We start from the raw sequence: 22,273 nt of genomic DNA, 5'->3' as shown, positions 1-22,273 counted from the left end.
GGGCTCCATGCAGTAGAAGGAGAGAACTGGCTCTGAACATTTCACTTCCACACTCAGTGTGGCACACAGGCGCTTCCTAAAATAGATTTAATGGTGTGTAGTTATGTGTGTCTGCATATGGTTACGTGCGTGTGACTGCAGGTACCGCTGGAGGCCAGAGGTGTCCGGTTCCCCACAGCTGGAGTTACAGGCAGTTGTTAGCTGTCAGACTGGATGCTGAGAGCTAAAACTGGACCCTCTGCAGCAGCAGTAGGCTCTCTCAGCCAGGGAGCCATCTAATCTTTTTTTTTTAAGTGAAAAATATTTAAATATAGTGCCACCTATAGCCAACTGGATAGTGTTTAGGACCCAGTAATTGCTCTATTCCTATTTTATACCTGGTAGCCTGCTGTTGCCTCTTTCCCCTTGTGGGCCCCAACTCTCCCTGTACCCATGATTGCTAGTTGTCAGGATCCACGCTGGACACCATCAATTTCTGGGGAGACTGTAGCAAAGAACTCTGCTGGACTCTTAAGAGGCACACTTTGTGTGTGGCAGCAGAAGCCTCCACAAAACCAAGGGACCCTTGGCCCTCATCCTCACGCAAGCGAATAAGGTGAGCAACAGGTTTTACAGTGCTTCAGAGGTCATGTCCATGTCCCCAGCTCCTGTGTGAAGGTACGACCCCATACCTAATGGGCTGTCCCCCTGGCCAGGTGAATTTCTCTGCCTACAAATAAGGAGAGGAAAAACCACACAAGAAGAATCAGAAGTCTGAGGGGTAGGAAGGGTCCCCATTAGTTAGCATGATTTTAGTATGGGGACTCTCTTCTATGATTTTCTTGGCCAGGGGAAATTAAATCTGTGAAATTAAAATCTTTGGGAAAGAGGTGTCCTTAGAGATATTGAAAGGGTCACAAGACACTAAATTTTCATCCACGGTTTTATACATCGTGGTCTTTCCACACATTTTTCCATACTTTATGAAAAGTGAGCAATTGATTTACCCAATCACTTTTTTCCCTGGCTTATGTATGATATCAACAGCAGAGAATGAAGCAAACCCACTTAGAGTATCATGACCCCGTGCACACAGTTATCACTTCGACATCTTTAATTTGCGAAAGTCCCAGTGTCTTAGGATCTGAACTAGAAGAGGAGCACAGGAGGTGAATGACTCCAAACAGTGTCTTCCAGACACAGCAGGACTGATGCACATGTGAATTCGCAGACACAGGGCCTGCTGATGGGGTCCCAGCACTGAGTGGGGGAAGAGGGCACAGGGTCCTACAAAGAAGCTGTCTGCAGTGTATAGCTGCTAGCAAAGGGAAAAGGATTTGTTCCAATGGAGTGTCACTGAGTAGAACAGCTGTACTCTGGAGAGGCCCCGCGCTCAAGAGTAGTTGGCCAAAACAAAATAAACCTCCATTTTTTTTTTTTGCCATTGATTTTTTGTTTGTTTGTTTTGGCTTTTGTTTTAGGTGGGTTTTTCTTTTTTGAATGAGAGAGAAATAACATGAATCGTGTATATAGGGAGGTTGGAAAGATCTGGGAGGAGGTGGGGGAGAGAAAAACATGATATATTGTATGAAAAAAATGTAAACTTTACCGTACGTGTATGGGTGTTGCCTACATGTATGTCTATGCACTACATGTGTACAGTGCCTGTGGAAGCCAGGACAGGGCATCAGGGCATTAGATCCCTGGGACTGGTGTTACAGATGGATGTTAGATACCATATTAGGAAAATGAATCTCAGTTTTCTGGAAAGTAGCCAATGCTCTTAATTGTCAAGTCATCTTTCCAGTTTCCCACTTTAAAATTTATTATTAAATTATGACTGTTTTCATTCATGCATGGATGTGCACCATGAGCAGGCCTAAAAAGGATGTCAGGTCCCCTGGTAATGGGGTTACCATAACCACAGATGGTAATGATGATGGCTGTGAGCCCCCATGTGGATGCTGGGAACTGAACCTGGGTCCTCTCTGAGAGCACTAAGTTCTCTTTACTGCTGAGCTTATCTCTCTAGCCTAGGGATGACTGGTGACCTTGGAGTCAGTTTTGTAAGCTAAGGCAGAGCATATCCCAGCTACATACCCATTCTTCATCATCTTCCTCCCCATGAAGACAGCAGGCCAGCACCCTTACTTCATAAAGGATGTCACCTACTTCAGAGTTAGTTCAATGACTGTGCACTGGGGCACAAGATTTCTTACAATTCCTACAGAACAGCTGAATATTTATTGAATATCCAGAGACAATAAAATGATAGGTAACTGAGACAAACAAGTATGAGCTAGTACCAAATCCTATCAGAGGAAAGCATGTATCTACATCCATTTTAATTTTATGATAAACTTGAAGTAAAAGTAATACCTTGAGTTCCTCATGCAAGTTCAGTAAATTCCCCCATGAAAAGTAACAATATCAAAACTAATAATTGTTTAAATGTCAATAGATACTATGAACTATTGCCTGTATATTTTATGAGCTCCATGTCATCACCCAAAACATTAAAACTCTCTTTGAACTCCTTTAAAAACCCATGTACCCCATTAAAGAAAACCAGCAATTGATCAAAATGTAGAGTTGTGGTATCCAGTACCAGCAGGCACATCTACAGTACACTCCTGTGATGTGGGAGTTTCCTCTGTGTGCTTTGATTACCACTAATGAATAAAGAAACTGCCTTGACCTGTTGATAGGGCAGAACTTAGGTAGGTGAAGAAAAGTAGACAGAATGCTGAGAGGAAGAAGGCAGAGTCAGGGAGCCGTCATGGAGTCACCAGAAATAGACATGCTGAAACTTTGCTGGTAGGCCATGACCTCATGGTGATATACAGATTAATATAAATGGGTTAAATTAAGATATAAGAGTTAGCCAATGAGAAGGTAGAGCTAATGGGCCAAGCAGTGATTTAATTAATACAGCTTCTGTGTGGTTATTTTAAGGCTAAGTTGGCCGGGAACTAACCAACAGATTAGTACTAATATGGCCAACTATAATCCATGTAAAAGCCTGAGAGAGCTTGAAAAAGAATTCTAGACACAAAAGAACAGAGTTTAATACAGTTTCTTGGTAGCCACAAACTTTTTTTTCTAGATGGACTTGTGGTGAGTAAGGTTCCGCAGGGCACAGTAAAACTGCGTGACTTCTTTTAAAAAAAAAACAGTGGCTTTCTGATTCACCAGCATGAATGGCTCTGGCTCTATTGGGAGGTTAAGCTATTGCGCATTTAAGTGGGGTTTGTGGGTAGCGTATTGCAAGTTACTTGGTGGCAGCATGAGCCAACCAGTTATCAGAGTTAAGGTGGTGAGGATGGCTCCTGTCTGGCAGTCTCAGACACTAATGGACTTCCACCATGTTGGACTGTGCAAAGCAAGCAGGCACTGCCATATTTCCCCTAGCAATGGCCCAGCTTAAGTTTAAAGAAGCATTTATTATTTTAAAAGCAAAAGCACTCCCAGATAGTAAAGAATTATATATATGCAATAAAGACAAATCTAGATGGAAAAAGGTCTAAATGAGTCATAGTGTTGGATAAATGTATGTAGGCTTGGGAGAGAGATGAAAAAGGAGTATAGTCATAAAGTTAATTCTTTTTAAAAAAGGGTAAAGTTTTTAAAGAGACAAGGTACAGAGAGTCATAGATTAAAAGAAGAAAAATAAGCCATGCAAAAATGGTAAATTCACAGAGAGTCTGGATTATGTGTATTATTGTGTTATCTTTGAATTTTATGAATTTTTTCACTGTGAAAGAGCTAAGTACAGAAAGACATTTAATTGTCTGGGCTGCTAAGCTAAACCAGCATGTATATTATAAAGGTATCTTGTCTTTAGAATTTAGATCTAAGGATATATTGCTTTGGAAAAGAGGTTTCTCTTTTGTTTCCACAGAAGATGAGAACCTGTGAAATTCTTCTAAACCAATGTGGTTTGATATACCAAGACCCCCTGAAAGGTTATCGAGAACACCCCACAGAAAATTACCTCACCCAACTGATGACTGAGATGAACCTAGCACACAAGATAAATCATGAAAGACCTGATTAATAGTGCCTCCAAACGGCAGGAAGCAGTATGGACAGAACTATGCCCATATTCCCAAATATTGTTTATAATTGTTTGTTTACATTTAGAGAGTGATATTATATAGATATGAATATTTTGCTTTGGTATGGATCTTGGTTTATTGGTACAAATTTAAGGTCAATTTTGTTATATGTATATGTGTTTCTGACCTTGATTAAGGTATTGTGTTTGTGTAGCTCATTTAAAAGTATAATGTATAATTAAGAAATATAAGTTAATAGATACTCATCTATAATAGTTAAGCTTGTAGTCTTGTTAGATTTTCTAGATGTATAGAGATATATTTCAGTTATATAGGTATTCTTCAAATCTTTCAGAGACCTTCAAATATGGCATTTAAAACGTTTTAAGAGCTTAAGACTTATCATGACAATGAGACACATCTGCTCCTGGCAGCACCAATACTTCAAGAGGAAGATGGGCATTGAAGAGGCTCCTTATGGAGTTTGTTAGATGTTTCTGAGGAAAATATTAGAAGATATTACAGATGATGAACACCAGTCATTCGGGCTGTATAAGGATACAAAGCAACTGATAAACATTCAGAGGTACCAACAGCCCTACCTTTAAAATGGTTAACTGAAAAACCAATATGGGTTAAGCAGTGGCCTCTAGCTAAGAAAACGTTGCAGGCTTTAGAACAGCTGGTACAAGAGCAACTAGATGCTAAACATATAGAAGAATCTACCAGCCCTGGTAATTCTCCTGAATTTGTTGCTAAAAAGAAATCTGGAAAATGGAGAATGGTGACTGATCTAAGGGCTATCAACAAGGTTATTCAACCTATGGACCCTCTACAATCTGGAATTCCTCTGCCTTCTCTGTTACCAAAGGAATGGCCTCTCATAGTTATTGATTTAAAGGATTGTTTCTTCACTATACCTTTACAAGAAAAGGATAGAGAAAAGTTTGCCTTCACAATGCCTACTTATAATAATTCTCAGCCTACTAGGAGATATCTATGGACTATCCTCCCACAGGAATGCTCAATAGCCCCACCCTGTGCCAATACTTTGTCAGCCAGCCATTGGAAATAATTTGTAAGCAATTTCTTAAGTCAATATTATATAATATTATATGGACGATATTTTGTTATCTGATTCAAATACAGATACTTTAGACAGAATGTTTAAAGAAGGTAAGGAAGTCTTGCCTAAATGGGAATTACAAATTTCTCCTGAAAAAAATTCAAAGAGGAGATTCTGTTAATTACCTAGGTTACAGAATAGGCTTGCACAATATTAGAACACAAAAGGCACATATTGGGAGAGACCAGTTGCAGACTCTTAATGACTTTCAAAGATTATTAGGAGACAACTCCAGTCTACGGCCAGCTGTTGGGATAACAGCTGATCTAATAATTCATTTAAACAAAACCTTAGATGGTGATAAAGACTTGAATAGTCCCAGAGAATTGATAGCTAAAGTAGAAAAAAAAGTGACTATTGTTGAGGAGAAATTACAGGAGGCACATGTGGATAGGGTTAATCCAAACTTTAATTTTATTCTAGTCATATTGCTTTCCAGAATTTCTCCTATAGGAATTTTAATGCACAGGGAAGATATTTTCTTGGAATGGATCTTTTTACCACATAAACCAAGTAAAAAATTAAAAACTTATGTGTAAAAAGTCTATGAATTAATTATAAAAGGTAAATTGAGACTTCATCAATTAGCAGGTATAGACCTAGAAGAGATCATAGTGCCTTTTATTGCTGATGAAATAAAAAAAAAGTTATAGGAAGACAATGAACCATGGCAAAGGGCTTGTGCTCATTTTTGGGAGAAATTAATAGCAATTATCCCAAAAGCAATAGACTTAACCTTATAAAGAGAACTTCTAGGATTCTTCCCCAAATGGGAATACGTGATGCACCAATAACTAGAGTCTGTGCATTTTCTACTGATGCAAATAAAACAGGAAAGGCGGGTTACAAATCAGAAGAATTAAGTAAGGTGGAACAAAGCCCTTATAATTTTGTCCAGGAGGCAGAATTATATGCTATTCTTATGGTACTAAGGAATTTTAAAGAACCTCTCAATATAGTTAGATTCACAATATGCAGAAAGAGTTGTCTTGCATATTGAAACTGCTGAATTTATACCAGATGATACAGAATTGACTTCTTTACTCATCCAGGTGTAAGACATAATCAAGAATAGGCTTTGTCCAATATACATAACACACATCTGATCTCATACAGGTCTGCCAGGTCCTCTAGCACAAGGTAATGCACAAATTGATCAATTATTGGTTGGAAGTGTGTTTCAGGCCTCTGAATTTCATAAAAAACATCATGTCAATAGCAAAGGTTTAAAGAAAGAGTTTTCTATTACATGGCAACAAGCTAAGGAGATTATAAAGAGATGTCCTACTTGATCTTTCTATAATCAAGCACCATTGCCTGCAGGGCATAACACAAAGGGTACTCAAAGGAATGAGATCTTGCAGTTGGATGTGTTCCACTTTACATAATTTGGAAAATTAAAATATGTACACCACACCATAGGTTTTCAATGGGCAACTGCCTTGAGCTCAGAAAAGGTTGATTCAGGAATCACACATTTATTAGAAGTTATGGCCATCATGGGTATACCTGCACAAATAAAGACAGCTACAAATAAAGTTCAGCATATGTTTCTAAGAAAATGAAACACTTTTTTGCTTATTATAATATAAAGCACATTACAGGTATACCAAATAATCCTACAGGTTAGGCAGTTATACAAAGGTCAAACCATACTATAAAGGATATGCTGAACAAACAGAAAGAGATGGAAAATACCCCCAGAAATAGATTGCATAATGCTTTATTAACCTTGAATTTCCTTAATGCTAATGAGAAAGGAACAGTAGCAGCAGAGAGACATTGGATAATGGAAAAAAAACTTCTGAATTGAATCAGCCAGTGATGGAGGTGAGTCTTGTATCTTATCTGTTGCTTTCATTGGTTAACTAATAAAGAAAACTGCTTGGCCTAATAGGACAGAAAATTAGGTAGGCGGAGTAAACAAAACAGAATGCTGGGAGAAAGAAGCCGAGTCAGGCAGTCGCCATGATTCTCCCACTCCAGACAGACGCAGGTTAAGATCTTTCCTGGTAAGCCAGCTCATGGTGCTATACAGAATATTAGAAATGGGTTAGATCAATATGTAAGAGCTAGCCAATAAGAGGCTGAAACTAATGGGCCAGACAGTGTTTAAAAGAATACAGTTTCCACATAATTATTTCGGGTGTAAAGCTAGCCATGAGGGCAGCCGGATGCCAGGGATGCAGCTCCTTCAACAAGCCAGTATATTTCAAGGATGTGTTGACCTCACAATGGAAACCAGGAGATGTACTACGTTGAGGAAGGATTTTCACTCTTGTTTCCACAGGAGAAAAAAATTATGGATACCATCAAAATTAATAAAGATTCACTTTGAAAAGGAGAAACCTCTTGAAAAAAAATGCTACCTCATCTAAAACGGTGACAATCATTCAGGTGGTAAGTAAAGCTCATAAGGGTTAGGGCAGGATTCTTCTCTTATCTGTACAGAAAAATACACATCATCAAAAATTCAAGAGACCCAGGATGTTTGAATTCTTACAGAAGAAGAATTAACTATCCACTAAGGAGCATCTAGGAAACAGAATATGGTTTATGAATCTAGGTATGGGTTACACTTACATTTACCCACACACACAAAGACACACATACACACATTAATATATTCAGCTGGTTTTGGAGTTGGACAATGGCTCTATACTTCTCTAAATCCAAGCTTGTTGTTAAAAGGAACATTCAGAGTTTCTGTCTTATATCAAGAGCCATCTGGTATGGGACAGAAGAAAGATTTTAGGAAAAATTTTACTTTCTCCATGTCTACTTTGTCTATATCATATTCTTCATTGAATGTATGTTTATATGAATGATGTTTAAGTTTTTCACAATGAACATAGATTTTTTTCCTACAGATCCTTTTCCTCCAGTAATCTTTGAAGTTCCCAGGAAGAAAATGGGGCCCCACAGCAATAACTCCACCTAGTTGAGATGACATCACGATGCTGACAGCACTATTATAAGACCACTTTTTTGAGGGGGGAGAATGGCAGATGCTGAAATGGTGCACCTTCTCATGACATTCTGGCCAGAACTCCAAATAAAAACTTTGAAAAAAAAAGGGCTGGAGAGATCCCTCTGTGGTTAAGAGCACTGACTGCTCTTCCAGAGGACCCCGGTTCAATTCCCAGAACCTACACGGCAGCTCACAACTGTCTGAAAATGCAGTTCCACAAGATCTAATACCTCACACAAATGTACATAAAAAATAAAGTTAAATAAATCATTAAAAAAACAAAAAACCCTATCTACCCTATCTATCAACTGCTCAGAAATTGTTTGCAACTATACTAGACAGTAATTTTGAAACTTAACCATCACTTTAATTTTGCAGGATCCCATTAAAGAGAACATCTCCCCCATGACAATGGGGGGGATAGTAATAGTGGGTAATAGAGTGAATACTCATGAGCTATTATTTATGGATAATTTACATTGGTATAGTTTTTGTATGTTGATACAAGTTCAAATTATATCTGTTACTTTTGTTTACATTTGTATACCTGTGAAAAGTTATTTTGTAAGATTGTATATATGCATGTTTTTACCTTGGTATAGGACATGTTGTATATTGATACAACTTTTATGATATATTTTAATATTGCATTATATATTACTCCTACCTCTGATCAAAATACTTACCTATTGCTTACATTTTAAGGTCACTGTCCTCATTTGTTGCACATTTATTTACAGATTATTTAATATTCTGAAATGAAGTTTTAGTCTTTAAGTTATTCAGGTATTAATTATTATATGTCAATATTGTTCATGTTTGTTGTACATACAGTCACATCAATTAGGTTATTTAGATATATAGAGATTGTATTCTGTCTAGATAGGGAATCTTCAACCACTTCAAGGATCTATAGAACATGGCATTTAAATAACTTAGGGTTGTGTTGACATGAGACATGATTGCTTCTGACAACACCAATCTATTCCTGAGAGAATGTTGAGCACTGAAGACATTCCACTTGGAGCTTGTTTTCTTCTTAGCAAGACTGGCCTTTGGGCAAGGAATTTCTTTTTTTTTCATTTTTTTAAATTTATTTATTTATTAAAGATTTCTGTCTCTTCCCCTCCCCCAATTAAGTCCTCTCCCCCTTCTCCAATTAAGTCCCCTCCCCCTCCTCAGCCCAAAAAGCAATCAGGGTTCCCTGTCTTGTGGGAAGTCCAAGGAACCCCCACCTCCATCCAGGTCTAGCAAGTTGAGCATCCAAACTGCCTAGGCTCCCACAAAGCCAGTGCGTGCAGTAGGATCAGAAACCCATTGCCATTGTTCTTGAGTTCTCAGTAGTCCTCATTGTCAGCTATGTTCAGAGAGTCTGGTTTTATCCCAGGCTTTTCCAGACCCAGGCCAGCTGGCCTTGGTGAGTTCCCAGTAGAACATCCCCATTGTCTCAGTGTGTGGGGCAAGGAATTTCTTATGCCTCAACCACTGACAAGTTACATAGTATCTGGAAATGGATAAGCAGGACTGTCAAATCTTGCCAAGACAAGACTTTGGGTGATTGCTCACATAGTTAATTGTCTCCATTATATATTGCTCATTTTGGAAGCTACTTGATTGTACTTCCTGCCTGCTCAAGTAATATTATCTCCCTCCTCAGACCTTTGATGGGGTTGAAGATTAGATAGTCATAGGTACTGTACTCTTATGAACTAGCCAAACCATTTCCTATTATAAGACTTAGACTCCATAGACTAGAATGTTTTTTAAAACATTTAGCATATGTCCCTTGCTTAATATTGTTTATTCTGGTTGTAATTCTAATTACACTTGATATCTGTTCATAATGTGTATAATGTATATAGTTTTGTATCAGGTTTGGAACTCGCTTATTTAAACAAAAGGGGGAGGTGCTGTGGGAGCACATTCTGCTCCTTCAGCCAATAGCCTTTAAAATACCAGCCCACTTGGGCGTGGTCTCTTTTGCTTTAAAAAGCAGCAGTAGCCATGTGCTTGCTCTCTTGCTTCTGGCTCCCGCTTCCAGCTGCTAGACTCTGTTCCTGGTCATGCAGAGGGCTGTTGTCTAGGACAGTGATCTGTAAGTTTTACCCCTTGAATAAATAATCCTTTTATTAATCATAATTCCAAACTGGTGTGGGATTGTTTTATGACTTATGCCTTCACAGGACCTGTGGCTCCTCCCAGCTCTCCCAGCATCACTCAGGACCTGTGGCTCCTCCCAGCTCTCCCAGCATCACTCAGCACCCGAGGCTCCTCCCAGCTCTCCCAGCATCACTCAGGACCTGAGGCTCCTCCCAGCTCTCCCAGCATCACTCAGGACCCGAGGCTCCTCCCAGCTCTCCCAGCATCACTCAGGACCTGTAGCTCTTCCAAGAACTTCTCATCCTGCCCCCTACTCCAAACCTCCCAGGGGCAGCAGACTCCTCACTCTACCTCACAGCCTGATTCCTATATAATTCAGCCATTTTGACTAAGCTGGTCTCTTGGCCTCTGGGCCTGGGACTGTCCCTTGGTTGTGGCTCCTCTCTTGCTCTCCCTCCCCCCCTTTCCTCTCATGGTCCAGTTTAGTCTGCCAGCCATATTCGGCCTTAACTCTTCCTTCTGGCATCTTTCTTTCCTACAGGTACAATAAAGACCTTCCCCACACTTTAGGAGTAGTCATGTCCTTTTTTTATTTCATTTTTCCATCCACATGCAAATAACATTATATAGACTAAGCGGGCTATATTTATATATTTATGGATACACACAAGTGTTAAAGAAAAAGAGGTCATGAATTTGAAAGAAAGCAAAGGAGGGGGTATATGGGATGGTTTGGAGGGAGAAAAAGGAAGGGTGAATTGATGTACTTACATTATATTATATACTATAACCATGAAAATTATTTTAAAACAATGCATATAACTGACATTTCAGCACACCTATAATCTCAGCTTTCAGAAAGCAGAGGCAGATAGATCTCTGTGAGTTCCATGCCAGCCAAGACTATATAGCAAAACCTTGTCTCAAAAAAATAAAAAGATAGAAAGAAAAAGAACAAAGCATCTAGAACCCAGGTGTGATGGTATATGCCTATAATCTCAGCACTTAAGAAGCAGAAGAACGAGGATCACAAGTTCAAGCCCAGCATGGTCTACATATCAAGTTTCAGGCCACTCAGGGCTATACAACAAGACTGCCTCAAATACAGAACACCTAGCTTAAAAGACTAGTTTTGAGGCTTTTCTTGGGGCTGGAGAGATATTTCAATAATCAAGAGTGTTTACTGTACTTTCAGAGGATCCAAGTTTGATTCCCAGCACCCATATGGTGGCTTACAACCACTTGTATAACTCAGGTTCCAGGGAATCTGACATCATCTTCTGGCCTCCATAGCCTCCTGTATGTATGTGGTGGCCATAAACTCATCCTAGTATAGACACTCATGCAGGCATGCATGCACACGTGTGCATACACACACACACACACACACATCAAATACACCCAAGAAAGAGAACTTTCTGGACTTCATTTTACATTAGTAGAGAATCTGGGACAGAAATGTAAAAGAATGATCTCTCAGAATGAATCCAACGACACCATGAGAATGGATATTGAAAGGTCCGAGAACACCATGAAGGGAGTCCGCGGGAGACTGCGTGTGCTTCACCTACACAACCATGAGGGATCTGCAGAGTTGCTCCAGTAGCAACGCTATAGGGAAGTTAGGTCTTTGGTCAATTGCTCTTGGGGCAGAATCAAAAAAACAAATGATAGGAGAAACTTGTGTCTAGGGGTCAAGGTTAGGCTGATGGTAGAGGTTAGGGTGAGCCATTCTGACTGGGGCAGAATGGTGAGCAAGGAGAGGCCTAGGGGAATAGGCTGCTCCCAGAGCTGCAGACCCGAGAACTGTCACTGATTGCTTCCCAACTTTTCAAATTCTGGTTCATGAATCATAGCAATGCCTGGAAGTGTATCATAAATGCACACTCTTTAGACATACCCTGGATAACAAAACACAACTCAGACCAAAGCCCAGCAGCCCATGTTTTTTAATAAGTGTTCAGAGGGCCGTCCTTGGCATTCCTGCTGTGAGAGCAAGGCCGAGTGATCCACTGAGACTTTGGAGAGTAAATTATTAAGCCAGTTTTTTACTGAGCTGTTCGGTCTGCTGTAGAGAACAACCTCACAGTGCTACAGAAACAGTAATTCTCTTGCAGTTCTGGAGCTCACAAATCTGAATGTCAATGTGTTACTGGGCTGGCTCCTTCTGCAGGCTCTCAAGTCCATTTTCCTGCTGCCTTAGTTTCCCAGGCTGTCCTTATGCCTTGGTTCATGTATCTTTGTCTTCGGCAGCAGGCAGCACCTCTAAATTTTCTATCACCTGTGTCTCCTCCCCAGATCTACTGCTTCCTACTTTCAAGGGCCTGGTCAGGATAATTCCTTCATCTTAAAGTCCTTAATCATCAGCGAATCCCCCATGAAAAGTAACAAAAGTTAACTCTGATGCGGGGTGTGGACATCTTTGCAAGGCTGCTATTCTGGTCGCTACAGGAAGTAATGGGAGCAGTCTATGGGACAGATGATGTACACATTTCACCTGCTTGTGTTCATGCAAATAATAACCATGCTAGTCAACTTTGCATTGCTGTGAGGCACGCAAGATTAACTTGGTTCATGTTTCCAGTCCAGGGGCACCTGGTTTTGTTGCTTTGGGCCTGTGTTGAAAGCTGCTTACCTCACAGAGGGCTAGAAACAGACACAAAGCACCTTGGCCCCAACAGACTCTTCAGGGATATGTCCCCAGTGACTAGCTTCTTCCCTCGGTGCCCCTTCTCCTTTGTTTCCACCACTTTCCAAACTTTACTTTTCATACTATTTGAACTTTGCCCCCAAGCAAATCGATGAGCTCTTGTGCAATATGAATACACACACAATGGAAGATAGCGGGGACGAGACTGTGCAATGTGAATACACACACAATGAAAGATAGCGGGGACGAGACTGTGCCCTGTTGTGCGCCCTCACGCCATGTCAGCGAGTGATCCCCTGGCTCCCTAGAGTGCTAGAAGCTATAGATACTAGGAGCAAAAAGAGCATTTTAGTGTGGCTCAGGTAGTAAGGCAAGAAGAAACAGGACTTGGTCTGGATAAGAACGAGCAAGTCAACAGATAAGGGGCTAAACTCGGCCTCCGGAAAAGTATTAAAGTAAGCGTGTAACAGACTGTGGGCACAATTACATGATGCTTTCTTAAATGGGAATAAGTAGGAGGACTAGATGCTTCACACATACACTGCAACGCTGATTGTTGTTGAACACCAAACCATAAGTAAATATAGGCAGCAGTTGTGTAGTATGTAGGATGGATGTAGTATGCAGTTGTGTAGTAGGATCTATGTATGTAGTATGTAATATGCAGTTGTGTAGTAGGTAGGATGTATGTATGTAATATGTAGTATGTAGTTGTGTAGTATGTATGTAGTATGTAATATGCAGTTGTGTAGTAGGATCTATGTATGTAATATGTAGTATGTAGTTGTGTAGTATGTATGTATGTAGTATGCAGTTGTGTAGTATGTATGTATGTAGTATGCAGTTGTGTAGTATGTAGGATGTATGTAATATGTAGTATGCAGTTGTGTAGTATGTATGTATGTAGTATGTAGTATGCAGTTGTGTAGTATGTAGGATGTTTTCTCCATTTGTTATGTTCCATAAACCATTTTCCATCTCCTCATCCCATCTTCCTGCCTGACTTACAGAGCAGTCCAGAAGCCAGAGGTGTCTTAGGGTCATTTACGCATGCCCTGTAGCCCCCCGGTGGCTCTTCATGAGGCATGTTTCCATTCTGTATCTTGTATTCATGGGAAACGTCACCTTGACTAGCTATTATTCCTGGCAGAGCAGAGAGCCAAGTGTCTTCATCTGCAAGTCTGTGGTTACTGTCCATTCTGCTCAATCTGGCCTTTTCAGAGGCAGCGGGGCTCAAATTGGCACAATAATCACTATAGACATAATATATGATTATGCCTGGCCTTTGTGTGAGCAAGGACTAGGGAGATAAATCAAGACATGGGCTTGGACCTCAAGAAGCAGCCACATAGAGACCACTGACAAACATACCTAGGAACGTAGGTTCTACAACAAAGGCACAACAAGTGGCCAAGGAAAGACACATGTAGAAGTAATGGATTCTGGGAGATTCACAGAACACAAGAGAAATGCTGTTTAAATTGAGTTATCTTAGATATGCAAGATTTTGCATTAGGGAATAACCACCTAGTCCAAGGCACAGAAAGAGGATGAAGTATATAGAGAACCTAATGAACAAGCCAAGGTATCAGGATGGGACACATTTTCTGCTTGGGAGAGCAGTATCAGGCAGAGAAGGTAGGCCTGGCTTACCAAAGCCCTTGCTGGGAAGGTGTATACCAGGCCTTCTATAGGCCATAGAGACCTTGTAGGAATTTGTGTTCCTAGATCAGGTTTCTGATAGGAGCACAACATCATAGGTACTGTAGGGCCCTTGGTGAGCTCAGCAGGCTTTTCAGGCAGTTCTTCCGCAGAGGGCCTTCAACACACACTACACAACATGGCCTCATGCTTGGCTGCTATTCTTTCCTCCATCTGGGTTCCTCAGGCCTAGTGAGCTGTTCATTCCTCTACTACACAGAACAGCTCTCCACCCCATAAACTCTTGGGCTCGGTTCGTGCTCGAACCTGCATGTTCCGTGTTAAATGATTCTAGGAAGCTGTTTTATCCTTTAAGCAGATATGAGAGGTGGCACGGTCTTCTCACCTCAGCTCACATCTACAAGAACAACAGCAGCAATGCTCAGAACTTTCTACATAATAGGAATTGTCTATAAAACATAACTGTGCTTGAGAAATTCAATATTCCCCAAATCATTTCAGCATTGTATATCCAAAGTAGGCATAACCACGAACACTTTGTTACACCTGTTTTTGTAAAAAATGGTTTATTTGTTATAAAACATTAAATACTAAAGCTAAAAACATATAAATTCAGGTCAGGTTATATTAAAATACATACATACCCTTTGCAAAATCTGATTAAAAGTTGAATTAAACAAGATGCTTTAAATAAAATAATTATTGAAGACATATTAAACCTAATTGGTTATATCAGTGTAGTATCATTTGTAAAATTACAGTTAAAAAATTTGGCCATCTTGGAAGTCAAATCCATCTGATTCCTCAGTCTTCCAGGATCCTGACGAAGCCCCAGTACGGCTTGCACAGGGGTGGGCTTCAGTCTCCAGCCAGTGCTCTCTCTTAGAATCTAGTCCCCTGTGGTAGAACAGGGAGAAAGTAGCCAGCAGCATACAAGGGATTGCTTAATATGACGCAAACCTGGCCCTGAAGGAAGGGGCCTTATTTCTACTACACAGTATCCTCTAACTAAAATGCGTGGTAAATATATTGAAGCAGAAAATTTGCATACAGCCATCTAAAATAATCCTTTGAGTGGGAAACAACCCTGAAAGCCAGCATGAATTTAGCCATGATCATTTTAAGTATTTGAAACTTGTTGTTACTTTCAATTGGGTGAATTCCATAGTACTGAGGGGTCTGTATTCAAATGTGCTTAAGAATTCACTTCTGTTCTGCCCCAGCCACTGTCACAGGTAGTGGGGAAACCTCTAGAAAAAACACTCGAGACCACCCGTTTCCAAATTCGGTTCCCACTCCGGAGAGCGCCCTAGTTAAATGTTAACATAGTATTTCTGAGAAAATGCTTTGTTTCTCAACTCCTATTTTTCAATTTCCTAAGCTTTTAGAATTTTAATTGCTGTGATTAGCACAGAGGGTGAGTATATGCATTCAAGTATCAAAGGGCTACCATTGGATCTACAATGACAAAGGACCTTCTAGGTACCGCTACATTAACTGTTCTTTACAATGCTAAGCCACCAAGTGGGACTTGCCAATAGGTGTGTAACTTAAAATGCAAAAACCAAAACGCATTCTAATAATCTTCACTGACACAGCACAATTAAAATGAGTCCTCTCGGGGATCTAGCTCCAGGAGCTCTTTCCCCTTTACTCTAACAGTATTGCTATGCAGAAGAGGGTCTTCTGGATGTCACCCTAACACTACAGGGTGAGACTGCTGAATCAAACTTTTGAAAAGTTGGAAAAATATGTATATTAAAATCGCTGGAAACTAGGACAATAGAGCCCAGCACTAAATTACAGATGCCATGATGTTAGCACTGCACAGCAATCTGTATTTTCCATGCCCAAGCTGTGCGCATCTTGCAGAATCATTTCTGCAAACACGCAATATAAGAGAACTAGTTGGCCTTCCCAGCCCACACTGTCTCTCCATTTTTTAAACCTTCTTAGGTGGCTTTGCTATTTCATACCAGATGGCCTTTCAGTCCCTGGAAAGAACTCAATTCAAGCCACTGGCATCCTAATCTTAACAGATACATTTAAAAGAAAGAATACTTCAGCTTTTGTACCCAAGTCTCTAGAAGGCATTTTTTCCTGTGATTATCTCTAAAACTTTATTTAGTCAGGCTACTCACTCACTCTTATCAACTTCCTGGCTTTACATATTGATCAAGAAAGTACTGTTCTGGGATAGAGCAAGAAGTTAGTGTCCCAAAGTCAGCCGAAAGCATGTCTTCCTGCCAGAAGAGGTCGCTGTGGAGGCACTAGGCGGAGCAAGCCTCCCAAAGGGGGCCTCTCCACTCTGCTCTCCCAGCGTCCACAAATCTGCTGGGCACTCTTGGAGTGAGGTTTGAATAAGAAAAGAGCATTTTAATTACCTCATCTAGCCTTGATGCAGGCAAGGAGCCCAGTCCTACCTCAACTTGATGGCCATGCTTTCTTTGTTCAAGCCCACGGGAGGCCTGTCCCTTTCTGAAGGGAGACAGAGGAGTGGATGAGAGGGGGTAGATGGGAGATGAGGGAGGGAGTAGGAGATTAGGAGGGAGAGGAAAATGTGGTTGATATGTAAAATAGGTGAAAAAATGATTAAATAAAATAAAATTTTTTAAAAAGGCATTTTTTTAGCCAGGCATGGTGGCATATGCCTTTAATCTCAGCACTCCAGAGGCAGAGGCAGGCAGATTTCTGTAGGTTCAAGGCCAGCCTAATCTACAAAGCAAGTTCTAGGATAGCCAGGGCTGTTACACAGAGAAACCCTGTGGTGTGAGAGAGAGAGAGAGAGAGAGAGAGAGAGAGAGAGAGAGAGAGAGAGAGAGAGAGAGCGCATTTTCCCTCAATACGAATTTTGGGGAGCCAGTGCAAAGTGAAAATATGGAAGCCTTCTTTCAAACATTTTTAGGAATTCAACAGTGTACTAGCAGAGCCTAAACAAGTGCCAGGCCTTTCTAAGTGTGGGAGCTGCAGAATCCAGAAGGTTGCACAGCAATAACTGCTCGCCCTGACTGGGTTTGTGGGAGCTGCAGGATCCAGAAGGTTGCACAGCAGTAACTGCTAGCCCTGACTGGGTTTGTGGGAGCTGCAGAATCCAGAAGGTTGCACAGCAGTAACTGCTCGCCCTGACTGGGTTTGTGGGAGCTGCAGAATCCAGAAGGTTGCACAGCAGTAACTGCTAGCCCTGACTGGGTTTGTGGGAGCTGCAGAGTCCAGAAGGTTGCACAGCAGTAACTGCTCGCCCTGACTGGGTTTGTGGGAGCTGCAGAATCCAGAAGGTTGCACAGCAGTAACTGCTCGCCCTGACTGGGTTTGTGGGAGCTGCAGAATCCAGAAGGTTGCACAGCAGTAACTGCTAGCCCTGACTGGGTTTGTGGGAGCTGCAGAATCCAGAAGGTTGCACAGCAGTAACTGCTAGCCCTGACTGGGTTTGTGGGAGCTGCAGAATCCAGAAGGTTGCACAGCAGTAACTGCTAGCCCTGACTGGGTTTGTGGGAGCTGCAGAATCCAGAAGGTTGCACAGCAGTAACTGCTAGCCCTGACTGGGTTTGTGGGAGCTGCAGAATCCAGAAGGTTGCACAGCAGTAACTGCTAGCCCTGACTGGGTTTGTGGGAGCTGCAGAATCCAGAAGGTTGCACAGCAGTAACTGCTAGCCCTGACTGGGTTAGCCAATCGGCAAGCAGATGTGGTTGCATGGACCAGACAGGCAGATGTTCTTCATTATATCGATTCAAACACGCCTACCGAACTGGAACCAGCTGGTGTGTGACTGACGGATGGCAAATTCCTATTCCTAAAACTTCACGATGCACTGGACAGCGCTCCCCCAAATTCACAGTTACACTTGGCTTTTAAATGGCCCTTATTTTAGCAATCAGTCAGACATGATGAAATTTTTGTATTTATCCTAGATGATATTTTTAAAATTAAACATCTCTTAATGAGGAGAGGTTTAATGCTATTAAAGCAACGGGGCAACCTAGAGGAGAAGCCACTGTCCAGGAGATTTATGTTCTGGGCGAAGCATTAAAGTCTGTGCTCCCTTTTAAGACCTCCGCAGCCTTCAAAGCTAATAAGAAGCTATATGGTGTTTTTAAAATACCATACTGATTCAATTATAAGAATTTTACTGGAACCCAAAGGTACCCATTCTTCATAACAGTAAAAAAGTATGTCTATACACAAAAGCTCAGGTCACATGACTAAACAGCGACATTTTCGGGAGTGGATATACTTCCTGTACTCTGCCAGCTGCTTCAAGTATATGTTTGATGGCCATCTGTGCTTCTCAACAAAACTTCGTTCTTCCACTGAAATTTTAAAGGGAAAAAAGTTAATTACATATATATTTTTTTGTCAAAATGAAATACAAACATTTGATTGTTACGTGACAGAGGGGTTTAGTCTCTTATATCCCCCACCCTTCCCACAGCCTTCCAGAATGGGTCAGAATCTGGATAACTGCAGCCGTCAGGATTTATAGCACTATGTGGTTAATGCTGACATGCACTGCTCCAGGAGGTGGGATTTCACTGCTTCCCTTTTCTCTTTCAATACAACGTTTGCTTTCACTGGAGATAACAAATCCATCTTTCTTTGTGGATAAGCTGACCTTTCACACTCTATAAACTTGTCCTGACTCTACTTCCCCTCCAGTGCAGGCACCAGCTAATCTACTCATTCCCCTCGGGATTCCCTACTCCGGAGTCTACCGCACCGCGAGTTCCTGGTCTTCTGGCTTGCTCCTCTAGCCTCCCTGTACACCATGCGCTCTGGACCCACTTCCATAGAAACCTGACTTCAGTCCAGGCCCGCACCCTACGCTCAGCTCCACCCACAGTCTATGAATCTGTGACTTGCTGGGCTTGAATTTCTGAGCTTCCCATTTCCTATAAATGTTGGCTCCACCGGTAGGGAGACGCCTACCAAATGCTTAGTCAGCATTTATGAATTTCACTGTTGAAACCCCAGGCTTCATCCTGCCTCAGGCACACCTAGGACTTTAAACATTTATGGGTCTGGGATCCCTCCCTTCAGTTCGCATTTCCACTTCATTGTACTTAGTTTGATTCCTCCACCTGCTGTTCAGCTTCATGGGCACGTGGATTAACAATGACCTAGTTATAAGATCTAAATGACAGTAAAAAGGCTGCTTGCTCAGGGGAGTCCTTCATTGCTTCATGAGGAAGCAAAGGTGAATGACGTGGCCTAGTAATGACAGAACTCCAAACAGCGTGTGGTGGCATACGCCTTTAATCCCAGCAGTTGGGGAGAACAGGCAGGCAGTTTTTGTGAGTTCTAAGCCAGCCTGGTGAACACGGTGACTTCCAGGACAGCCATGGCTACAGAGTGAGACCCTGTCTCAAACACAAACAAACAAACTCAAAATCAAAACAACAAAACTAGAACCCCAGAAAAAAGTGACTGCAGATGAGCTTTGGCAGCCAGTAAAAACAGCACCGAAACACTGCTTCATAAAACATGGACCCAAACAAACACTGCTTCATAAAACATGGACCCAAACACTGCTTCATAAAACATACCACAATACTTAGCTAAGTTAAACCTATCATGAGAAAAGGGAATTCACAAACATCAAGGGTCAAATTTTCCTGTATGTTGCTATATATCTTCTGAAGTGTCTAGTGTAGGACCGGAGAGATGGCTCAGAGGTTGAGAGAGAGCACTTCCTGCTCTTCAAGAGTACCCACATGGCGGATGTCTGTAAATCCAAGATCTGACACTCTCAGACAGACAGACAGACATGCAGACAAATCACCAATCCACATAAAATAAAAATAAATACATTATATAAAAAACCTGTGTGTTTAACCCTAAGGTGGAATGAGCCAATTTCTAAATAACTTTGGAGAAGAAAAGTTTCACCAAGCACTTGGAAGGCAGAGGCCGCAAGGTTAGGAGTTCAAACCTCTGCTATAAAGCAAAGCATGAGCTGTTGATGAGAAAAGTAAAGATGAAAACAAAGGAAAAGAGTGCTGTCGAGAGAAAACAATCAGAAAACTCTAGTGAGACCTGGAGAGCTTCCAAAGCCGACAGCTGACGCTCCACAGGGGAGCTGTAAAGGGGATGACAGGAGCTGCCAAACCCCAAGCAGGTGGGAAGGGTTCTGGGTATACAATCACCACTGAGAGGGGGGGAAAGACTCTAGCCCTTTGGAGAGGACATGTCCCCTTTGGAGTGGGCAGCCACTTCTTAGTTCCAGGCTTTCCCAGAAGCAAGGCAGACCCAGGGTATCCAACTCTTTTAGATTTTCCCCTGAAGACTCGTGGCTGAAAAAAATAAACCCTGGTAGACTTGACTGGAGTCAGCGGTTGCCAGTTCATAACTACTGATTCAGCATATTTCATAATTCTCTGCATGCTCAGAAATCTGATGCCCTCTTCTGGCCTCCAGGGGTACTGCATTCAAGTCAGGCACTTGTATATGTAGTAAAACACACATAAAATAAATAAATCTAGTTTTAAACATATCTGGCTGAGTATATACAGTCAAAGACAGCTGATATGACCTTCACTGACTTGTAAATGTCTCCAGAGACAGCCTAGTTCACTACTCAGGTCATGCAGGAGGGAAAGAGCACAGGTGGCAGTGGGGTTCAGGAAAGCTGCTGGGATTCTCAGAACTTTGGACATCCTCTTCTGGTATAGCTCGAGTTGTTTGCTGGGATTCTCAGAACTTTGGACATCCTCTTCTGGTATAGCTCGAGTTGTTCACTGGGATTCTCAGGACTTCGGACATCCTCTTCTGGTATAGCTCGAGTTGTTTGCTGGGATTCTCAGGACTTCGGACATCCTCTTCTGGTATAGCTCGAGTTGTTCGCTGGGATTCTCAGGACTTCGGACATCCTCTTCTGGTATAGCTCGAGTTGTTTGCTGGGATTCTCAGGACTTCGGACATCCTCTTCTGGTATAGCTCGAGTTGTTCGCTGGGATTCTCAGGACTTTGGACATCCTCTTCTGGTATAGCTCGAGTTGTTCACTGGGATTCTCAGGACTTTGGACATCCTCTTCTGGTATAACTCGAGTTGTTCACTGGGATTCTCAGGACTTCAGACATCCCCTTCTGGTATAGCTCGAGTTGTTCGCTGGGATTCTCAGGACTTCAGACATCCCCTTCTGGTATAGCTCGAGTTGTTCGCTGGGATTCTCAGGACTTCAGACATCCTCTTCTGGTATAGCTCGAGTTGTTCGCTGGGATTCTCAGGACTTCGGACATCCTCTTCTGGTATAGCTCGAGTTGTTCGCTGGGATTCTCAGGACTTCGGACATCCTCTTCTGGTATAGCTCGAGTTGTTCGCTGGGATTCTCAGGACTTCTGACATCCTCTTCTGGTATATCTCGAGCTGTTAGCTGTCGAAATGCTTGTGGTCTGTCCTGTTCTCTTCCTCTGTCTTTTCGGGATCGCCTGTCTTTCTCTGCCTTGCATGTTCTCTTGGAGGAACTGTATCTGAGTTTTCCCAGTGGAGGGACTATATCTGATTTTTCCCAGTCCTGAAACTGGTCTCGTTGTTTCTAAATTTCTCCTCATTGTCACCAAAGCAGCCACTCTAATCCCAGCTCTCCTCTCCTGCCCCACAGGGGTGACTCCTACTCTAACCTTGTCACCTCACATACATTTTACTCGTCTACTACCCACATACACTCTCTTTTATTCTGAGTTTAATGGTCAGTTTCTTCTCCCTAAAGCAGGGTGGAAACTGTATGATCAT

The 22,273-nt window shown here is 41.8% G+C and overlaps 1 protein-coding gene across 1 annotated transcript in view; it reads right to left on the bottom strand.

The window, feature by feature from the left end:
* Positions 1-15,090: 15,090 nt before the first annotated feature.
* Positions 15,091-22,273, bottom strand: part of Rhobtb3 (Rho related BTB domain containing 3) — a 63,136-nt gene continuing 55,953 nt past the window's right edge. The window contains exons 12-13 of the mRNA XM_075976439.1: positions 18,146-18,854; positions 15,091-17,731 (exon numbers count right to left, since the gene is read on the bottom strand). Of these exons, the coding sequence (XP_075832554.1) occupies positions 18,739-18,854 (116 nt within the window). The 3' untranslated portion in view covers positions 15,091-17,731; positions 18,146-18,738. The remainder of the gene's footprint in view (positions 17,732-18,145; positions 18,855-22,273) is intronic.

Source organism: Microtus pennsylvanicus, chromosome 6 (assembly GCF_037038515.1).
Source record: "Microtus pennsylvanicus isolate mMicPen1 chromosome 6, mMicPen1.hap1, whole genome shotgun sequence".
In the NCBI taxonomy this organism is placed as follows: domain Eukaryota; kingdom Metazoa; phylum Chordata; class Mammalia; order Rodentia; family Cricetidae; genus Microtus; species Microtus pennsylvanicus.
This window is presented reverse-complemented; position numbering and strand designations above follow the sequence as displayed.